The 9,071-nt window shown below is 42.4% G+C and overlaps 1 protein-coding gene across 3 annotated transcripts in view; it reads left to right on the top strand.

Annotated features, from left to right (window-relative positions):
- Window positions 1-234: 234 nt before the first annotated feature.
- The window catches only part of SRGAP2 (SLIT-ROBO Rho GTPase activating protein 2), a 105,792-nt gene continuing 96,955 nt past the window's right edge, over window positions 235-9,071 (top strand). For all 3 annotated transcript variants that reach the window (XM_009947877.2, XM_009947876.2, XM_086476696.1), the window contains exon 1: window positions 235-301. In XM_009947877.2, coding sequence (XP_009946179.1) covers window positions 235-301 — 67 coding nt within the window. The remainder of the gene's footprint in view (window positions 302-9,071) is intronic.

Here is a 9,071-nt window from a genome sequence, read left to right as displayed (position 1 = left end):
CTGCTGCCTCTTCCATCTACTGATCTCTTAACATCTGCATTTTCCTGCTGCTGCTGTGCTCCGTCTCACACCCTCTCTCCATGGACTGATTTTTTTTTTTTTTCTTTTTTCCCTTTTTGTGGGGGGGGAGGACAAGCGGAAAATCAAGGCATCGCATTGAGAGGAGCGAAATTGCATTTATATCTTGTGTTTTGGTGGGTCTGTTTTGAGGTTAATATTTTTGGAAGAGGAAACATGACGTCGCCAGCAAAATTCAAAAAGGATAAGGAGATCATAGCTGAATATGACACTCAAGTTAAAGGTAGGAATGGTTTTATTTTCATCTCTTTCCCTATTGCAGTCCTGACTTGCAATTGTAGGAGTTTGCAGTAGATGTTTGGGTGGGGAAGGGGGAAATCATTTGCAGATTGCCTGGAATTTGCAGGGCTTTTTCATAATACAATGCTGGATCGGGTTTGCAATGCTTTTTCTTGTCCCCGTGCGGTAGGTTCCTACTCTGGTATTGCTGTTTTAAGGTATCACAGTAAGGGCTTTTTTATGGAATATAACATATTCTTTGAGTTCTGAGAGATCCATATTTTTCTGTCTGCTGTTCCAAAATACAGCTTTGCATTTGAAATATGAGAGCCAGTTAATTGCTTTTTAATCCTCCTCCGATCATGGGGATCTCTTAAAAATCTGTGTCGTGTCAGAAGAGCATATTTCCACTGGTGGTAAATGGGGGCTGTGCTGAGGGTCCCTGTAAAGCTGTTTGTGCTAGAAAGTTCCATTATTCAGGATTTTGCTCCTGGTGAGTCCATAATATTACTGCCTGGTTTTTCTTACTGTGCTCTTGAGTCTAACACTGTAAGGTTGCAGGGGGTGTGTGTGCATACACACGTATATATGCATCCATATAAAAATGAATAAACCTAAAGCATCACTGTTATTCAGAAGGAAGGCAATAAAGAGTCAGAGGCGTATTTGCAATGATCATGCAAGTCTTCTGCAGAATTCAGTTGGCTGGGTTTCAGGCTATCATGTGCCCTAGGTAAAAAAAAAAAAAAAAAGATGGTGAAATGTCTCCTTGTCGTCTTATTTTTCCAAAGTTTTCAAGGTAACGCTTATTTAAAAAACTAATTATCGCTTGTGTATGGCTTGATATATGGCTGGTAGGGAGTTATGAGATTTAGTGATTTATCTAATTGGTTAAAACTTGCTTGGTATGCTTATAGCATGCGGGAAAGATGGCCTTCGGGCAGGGTTGATTGAGTTAAATCAATGCGATTTAGAAAAATGTGATTTTAATCTGAGTAGGAAACCTAGATTAAAACTGACAATTAAAACATTGTTTTGCAATTATGTACTTAGTTATTTTTCTTACTGGGGGGGGGCTGTGCACTGGTGGCAAATCATTAAAACACGTTGTCCTACAAGAGTCATGTCCTACACTGACCCTAGCACTCTGTAACCTGAAGTAGTTTTGACATTTATGTTAAAAATGCTTACTTGAGCAAATAGAAAGCTGGGTAGGGGTTTATGTTGATTATTAGTTTTTTAATTTTTGGGTTCTTAATGTTAGAAATGGAGAAGAGCACGTTCCTTTTTTACTAGTTTAGTTTCTATTCCTGTTTTCTAGCTGTCTTTGGAAATGGGAATTGAAGTCAATGTCAAATTAGAGGCTTACATGTTCTTTCATTATTTACCCCATCAAAATGTGTGTGATGGATACAAGCTTGTAGTCACAATATTTGTGAATTGGCTGCAATAATAAGAAACAAGGCTTTAGAATTAATAAAGCACATCTTCTCACCTCTCAGTTTTTTCATGCATTAGAAAAGAAAAGAAATCTTTCCTTTCCTTTTTTAAAAAAAGACACCAACAAGATGGGTAAGATGGAAATGAGCCTTCCCTGTGCGCAGAGACCACTGCTGCCAAAACTCAGTTCATCTCTCAAGGTCCTTATGCAGAGACCTGTCAATTAGCCTGTAAATGTGGTCCCAGAAGTGAATTGCTGTAATGGTATATAGATTTTTTTTTTTCTTTTTTCCTTATAGAATGTTCCTGTCTTAAATATGTGAGGTTAAGACGACCGGAACTGTGTAAATGGATCACGAGGAGCTGGGAGAAGGGGGTTTCCTTCCTGAATTAGTGGTGAGGGCAGCTCTGAGCTTGTCTCGGGACGTTCATCCCTCTCGCAGTTTAGCTTTCCCTGCGCAGGGAACTCAGGAGCGGCAGCCCCAGAGGTCCCCAGACGTGGCTGATGGGAGGTGCTCGTCCATCTCCCTCTCTTCACTTGAGAGGGAGGTGCAGATGGGCCAAATGGCTTACCAATACACACGACAGTATGGTGACAGTCCTCTCCTCCATCCCCTCATTTGTTTCAAAGTACAGGGGGGAGCTTCCCGCCTCCACCTGGCTTCAGCCTTTCACAAGCTGCTTTGACAATGGGGGTTGTCATCCCTCTTCTAGGTGTCAAGTTTGGGGGGAGGCTTTGAAGTTATAGGCGCTTCTTAAAATTTCGTGAAACTTGCTTTGCATCTCGTAGATACCTTGGTTCCAAGTTGGCTCGTGATTTGGCTCTATAGGGAAGCTCTCACGAGCCTCTTGGATTCCAGAGTTGTGCAGGTCTCTACCACAGTGGGAAGACGAGATGGTTCTAAAGGCGCACTTAAATCCAGTGCTGCTGCCTAATCATTAAACATACCGTGGTCCTTACGTAAGATTTTGGTGTCCTAATCAAATTCTGACTTTAAATGTGGGAATGCTGTAGAAATGGTGTTAACTCTGATTATGAGTTGTTTGGTGTCTTTTCTCTTGTGTTGTGAAATGATGCCAGGAAGCAGTTGCTGTGGGAGTGGGATGAATCAGGTGTTGGCGTGCTGCATAAATTGTAAGGTATCATCTGTTTGAGATGAGAAAACTTCGATATTTTTTGCTGGCATTTAGAAACTTACTGCCTTTTTTTTTTTTTTTTGCCATGCTCCACTCTGGCTGTGCGCTGGAAATCATGTTTAGAGGCTGCATTTAAAACCATTAATCCACAAATGTGTACTTAAGCACTTTAAATTATTACTAATAGAATGATTGAGCTTTGTTCAAAAATGTAGTAGTCTTAAGTTGTTAATCAAAAGCTATTTAAAGAATAGTTTGGTTATGGTTTATAGATCATTGTTATGCAAAATTTTTGATTTTCTGTTGCTGAATGAACTTGGTAATTTTTCTTATAAAAGATGTGTGGGGGTGACAGGATGTTGATGAGCGCAACTTTTTGTTCTCCCGTGGCTGTGTTAATAACCTGTAGCTATTTGTTGTCTTCTTCCAACAGCCAGTTCTTTGCCTCTTGGGTTGGAGTTAGCGCTTCCCATGGTTTGTGCATGCAGCCAGTGGCAGGGGAGATCAACATTAGGATGAAGTGAATTTCTGACGATGAAGACTATTTACCTCTTGCACATCCCACTGTGTGGTGGTCAGGGGACATGGAGGGAGCTACGTGTTCCTTCCGAAGTGCTTGTGCAGTGTGGTTGAGGACAAGCTTTGCAGTCTGTGAGTACTGGAGGCTGCTGGAACCAGGCTGGGTACGGCCTTCAGTTACTTGGTCTGACCTTGCAGCTGACCACCGGAGATCGGGCTGGATGACCTGAGCTCCCTCCTAACCTGCGTTGTCCAGGATCGCATGGTCCTCCAGTATCTGGAGATTCAAGTACAAACTCCCTGTCTTCTGCAGAAGTGAATTAACCTGCAGAGGTGTCCAGACAGGGTGGTGTTCCTCCACAGCTGCACTGACCTTCAACCTTTGCCTTTAGGTGATGCAATCGAAGCCTGCGTTGTTTCGTTGCGTAGCTGTGCTATCTGCACTTGAATGTTTCACACTGCTGACGAGGAGAGGAGAGGTTGCCAGTATTAGTGGGCTCTTCTTGCAAGACTTGTTGAGAGTGCTTCTCTCTTTGAGGAAACTCTGAAATGGCTGCATGTCATGCGGTAGGAATTCTCCTGACAAGATGACATGGGGTCAGCAGGGGAGGGAAGTGCTGCTTTGATACGTTTCTGTACCATGTGCTTACAAAGATTATGAGTTCTGTGAAGCTGGAAAGTGAGATTCTGTGGTCTCCATATGGAGCCTTTGATATCTCAAGCTCATCCCCTTGTCTGGATTGTCTCTCCCAATTCCTTTGTGCAAGTTGCGGTAAAGCAGAGATAATTAATTTATGCTGTGCAGTGTGTTCCATGTGAGATTTGGATGCTGCCTATCTATGCCCAACCAAGGACTGTCAGACTGTTTTCTGGTTTAATGTATTAAATTGGAGTGTACATTTGCGGAGGAAAGAAAAGCCAGTGATTTATCTCTTAATTCTTCTTTTCTTCCTCCTCGTGTCCCACGAGAGCCTTATATTTAATTAGTTTGTATAAAGCTTCAGTAAATAGCTCCATGGTTTGGGCTACAGAAATTTAATACTGAAATTTCTTACACAGCAAGGGTTCCTAAGCCACTTCTGTCCTTGAGTAGTCTCTAGTAAAGGTTAAAATGCATCTCCTGCAGATCTTGCAGCATAGTCCAAAAAGCGCTAGGCAAATGAAAAATAGATGAGGTAATTTATAGCAGGAGTGAGCACAGCACAGAGGTGGCTGCATGGTTGTTTAGCTGAGTGTGTTGTGAACTCAGAGAAGATGCCTGATAAGAACTTCAGGCAAGCCTCCCAGCTGCCATCAGGTTCAGGCTAATGTCTAAAACTTCCTTTTTAGTTTCCCAAATTTCAGATAAGTCCCTTTCTTCTTTCTGGGTTGAAGGACTCGTAGTATATTTGATCTGATTGGGATCTTTTGCCTTAAATGCTGCTTAAACATGCCCTAAACGCTGCATAGAAATCTCGTTTGTATGCTACATCCTCTGAGGACCTTGAATGATGGTCGGCGGTTTTTAATCCCGGTAAACTCTTAGGAGTGGTCCAGACCTTCTCTGTGTGAAGGATTACAGAAGTAACTGGGACTGGGTGAGCAGCTACCATTTGGGGGCTAGAAAGCAAATGTGATGCTTTTGGTGGGGATTTGAAACAAAATTGGCATTTCTCTCAACTGTTGGAAGTTTTCTTGTGAACTCTGAACATGGGGCGCTTGTCTAGAACGCAGCGATTTGTAGAACTGCGTTTAGATGTTTAGACCAATGAGTTGAATTCACTGTAACTTACTCTGTTCCTAAACTCATGCACCTGAGGATTTTCAGTACTGTTGATGTTACGTGTGTACGATGATTTCTCGTTTGTGTTCATCTTCTGTTCAGGTCACCAAGCTGGTCGCGGTGCACTTTGCAGATCCTCGCAGCATGTACGTGTGCTTTTGAGATTTACAGCTGAGCTCTTGGCCACTTCTTTGGCAACGCCTACTTAATACACTGTGTAAATAGACTTTTCAGCCATGCACCCTGGTGTGGTTGAGTGGAATAGTTTTGAATTTTGAGATTTTGAGTTTGTATGTATTGGATTACCATTTACATTTCAAATGTAAAACTACCTTTTAAGGGTTTTTTACAGTTAATCATTACTCTGTGCGTGTAAGTGATTCCATTTGTTTGCAACAATGAGTTGCTCCAAACTCCGGCTATGGAATTGCTGTAGAATCATCTGTTTTTCTGCGGTTCTTGATAGTGCTAATCCCTTGAGTTTTTCAGCTGGATTGGGCCAACGAAGCAGCCTGCTGCCAGAAAGGGGGAAGGGGCTATTGAGGGACTGGTTTGATGTTACAGCAATAGTTTGTGTTTCCTTTTGTCCTATGTACCATTCCTACTTACGGATTATTAATGAGGATGGGAAGAGGTGAAAGAATGCAAAGTCTTCTTTCTTTCCTCTCCATCTCCAAAATCCCTCTGTTGCAGAGTCATCACGTATTGCAAGGCTAGAGACCAAAGCTGACCAACAGACTCAGTCCACTTAAGTGTTGCAGTTTCTTCCAAAAGCAGAAGGAATTGCCAGTGTAACTCCAGTAGGGTTTCTATAAAAAGTTTACTAGTGATAGCCAGTTTTCCCTAAATCCCAACTAAGGGAGCCCCACAACATTTTTCCTTAGCTCTAAATTATTTCCTTTTGTGGTGAGGGTACACATTAGTATCTTTTCCTTTTTCTGTTAGTTAAAAGGCTTGACTTTCCTTTTTTCTTTTTAACGTGTGCTAATTTTTGCCCATTTTGGGAATTTACTTGGAAGAACCTATTTGCCTGGTCAACTTTCTCAGCTGTCTTTATGAAGAGTGAAAAATCTAAACCTTTGTTGAGATGGAAAGTATGTTTAAACACATGTTCTTTTGAATAGCTTTTGCTATGCCATGCACAGTTGATATTCATTACTTATGACTTTATTTAGTTCATTTTGGTATGACTTTTGCAGATTTCATGCTTTTTGAGAATTTCTACAACGTCATGGGAGTCCTGCTCTCTGAATATTGTCAACGTTTTGTCGACGATAGAAGCAAATGCAGATTATGGTTTGATTTGCTGAGGGGTAAAAAAGTATGGGAGAAAATGGGAGGAAGGGTCTTGACTTAATAGTAATTAATGAGAGACCATTCTTCATTTCTACTTTCTCCTTTTTTTCCAAAATAGCAGTATTGCCAAAGACAAAACAAGAACTTCTTTTTCTGAAATCCCTAGGTAGTGGTCAGTGAAACTCTTGATGCTGAGTATTCAAAGTCAGAAAACACATGTGGATATAGAGTAACTGTGTCAAAGAAGCTCCGCTGCTATTTTTTCCAAGTAGATGGTGCAGATGGATTTGAACCATTCAAAAGATATTTTTTGCCATCAAAGTAACTATTTAATGTTGTTAAACTCTAAAGCTTCCGACCCATCCATTTTACTTTGAGTTGATAACGGTGAGAGTTAATTGTTGCTTGGAAAAAAAGTAAGGGGCTGGGAATTAAAAAATAATAATAATAAAAAATATCACTTCCTCTGCAATTCTGACTGTAAAAGGCTCATGTGTTTACAAGAGCTGGAGTTGTTGGGGAGCGCTGCTCGCACCCTGGAGCGGGGTGGACATAGTGTTCGATGGCAGCCTGTGGTGGGCCTAGGTAAGAGTCAGGGACAGGCAGCGTGCGAGGGGGCGTGTGTCGGGGGCAACGAGCCCAGCCTTTGCTGCTCCTTCAGCAAGGAAGGCAGCAGAAATGGAAGAAAGTGTAAATGTAAGTGTGAGCTGTGCCTGGGCATAAATCTCTGCTGATACACCTGGCGCAGCCGTGCGGTTTAATCCCGTGTGCACCCTCTGCGATGCTGCGGCCTGCGCGCAGAATAGCGCGGTACATCTTCGGCGTAAACCCCGAGCAGCAAATTCTCAAAACGTTCATAGGGTTCCCCCCTCTCCTTTAATGAGTGCTTTTTCTCCAACGTTTTCTCTCAAGTTGTTGCTAAATGCGGTGCAAAAATTCTTAGGTTTTAAGTGTTTTCAGCCTGTTTTCAGCATGCTGCAGGAGCAACTTTTGCTTCGCATTTATTCCTGTGAAATCAGCTGAATTAGGCCGGGCAGCTGCCTTATCCTGTGGCACATAAGCAGCTCCTGGCTTTTTGACTCTTGAGAAGGAGCCAAATAAACAGATTAACTCTAAACCAAGAGTGGATTTTAATCTACAGTCGTGAAGTGCTGCGGCCGGGTGATTTGGTCAGTCCTACTAATTTTGAAATGTGGGGGTTTTTTATCGTAGGACTTTCCAGGAAGAGCCTTTTGGCTTCCCTTCTTTTAAGTAGGGAAGGGTTTTTGGTTTGTTTTTGTACCGCTGTCACTGGACAAGTAAGCCATGGAGCTATGTAATTTATAGATGGGGAGTGCTCGCAAATTCAGTCTACTTAAAATAACGACAGTTGTTGCCTGGGAATTAGTCCCTGGCTCTTTCTTTGGACAGTGATCCAGTCCCACAGCAGGGCCATGCTCTGATGGTCCCATGAGGAAGGGGGGTTTGTTCTCGGGAGACCTGTAGCTGCCAGAATTGCTAAACTGCTCGCTCTGAACAAGTGGATTGATTGTTTTCTAACCAAAGATCCTAAGCCTCAGTCGATCAAACCAGTTCTGTGTCATTGGTGGGTTTTCATAAGGCAAACTGTACAGGGTAATGAAGTGTTTTTTCTTGCTGTAGCTTTTATTTGCTACCTGAAAAGGGGAGAAGATGATTAGCAGCACTAACTAGTGCTTATTCTACAAACAGGATTGTTTAAAAAGATGTTTTTCTCTTTTCTTTGGTTTTTAGCCTGTGCACGGCATGCCTATGGCATGAGGAAAGGCTGAAAAGCTGCATTTGTTCGGCTGCTGGCCACATCATCGTTGATCCCTGCAGTAAAGGAGAGTACAGGGCTTTAGGCTATTGCTGCAACATGTGAAGGTTCCTCCGCCCTGCTGCAGCATTTGCAGCTTGAGACTTGGTAATGATGGATGAGGTGTGATTCTGTTTCTCATTTCTCACCGTCCCAATTTCCCATCCATCCTTTTCCACCGCTTCTAGAAATAGTGAGGATGGCGCTGCGGATAATGTGGCAAATGCCAATGTTTTAATCACCAGCCCATTCAGTTTTGTTCAGTGTGTCTGTGTGTCTGGATATTGCAGTAATAAAATACGATACTGGCTGCTGCTGATGGAGGCTTCGTGATGAGAAGTCGAGGGGAAACCGGGCTTGTGGTATTAAGTCCTTCACAGCAATTGCTCTTTGTTGGTGTAGTGATCTGAATGAAATGGGGTAGGGGTTATCATTGCCCTGTGTCAACCATTATATTTAGGCATTAATTGATCCTCTCGTTCCCCTTTTCAGCAGGGAGGGAGTGATCCATGCAGGGCAGGAGGAATCCAAATTGATGGACAATTTCAAGGAACTTTCTGGGCCATGGCATGATTATGCCTTTATTTGGGGAATATTTAAGATGCCTGTTGGATGAGGTTTAAATGTAGTTGGATAAATTACTTTTATGTCTTTGAGGATGCTCCTACTCATTAGCGCTTAATTTGCAAAATTAGGTGTTACGGGAAATTCCACAAAATCCTTTTCTTCATGCAGGTTAAGGCTGGAGCAGTGTTCTTGCTATTCTACTGCTAAGAGCATCTGGTATCCAAAACACGTTTTATG

Source organism: Leptosomus discolor, chromosome 21, assembly GCF_034619465.1.
Source record: "Leptosomus discolor isolate bLepDis1 chromosome 21, bLepDis1.hap2, whole genome shotgun sequence".
In the NCBI taxonomy this organism is placed as follows: domain Eukaryota; kingdom Metazoa; phylum Chordata; class Aves; order Leptosomiformes; family Leptosomidae; genus Leptosomus; species Leptosomus discolor.
Note: the sequence above shows the minus strand (reverse complement) of the source record. Positions and strands in the feature narration are given on the sequence as shown.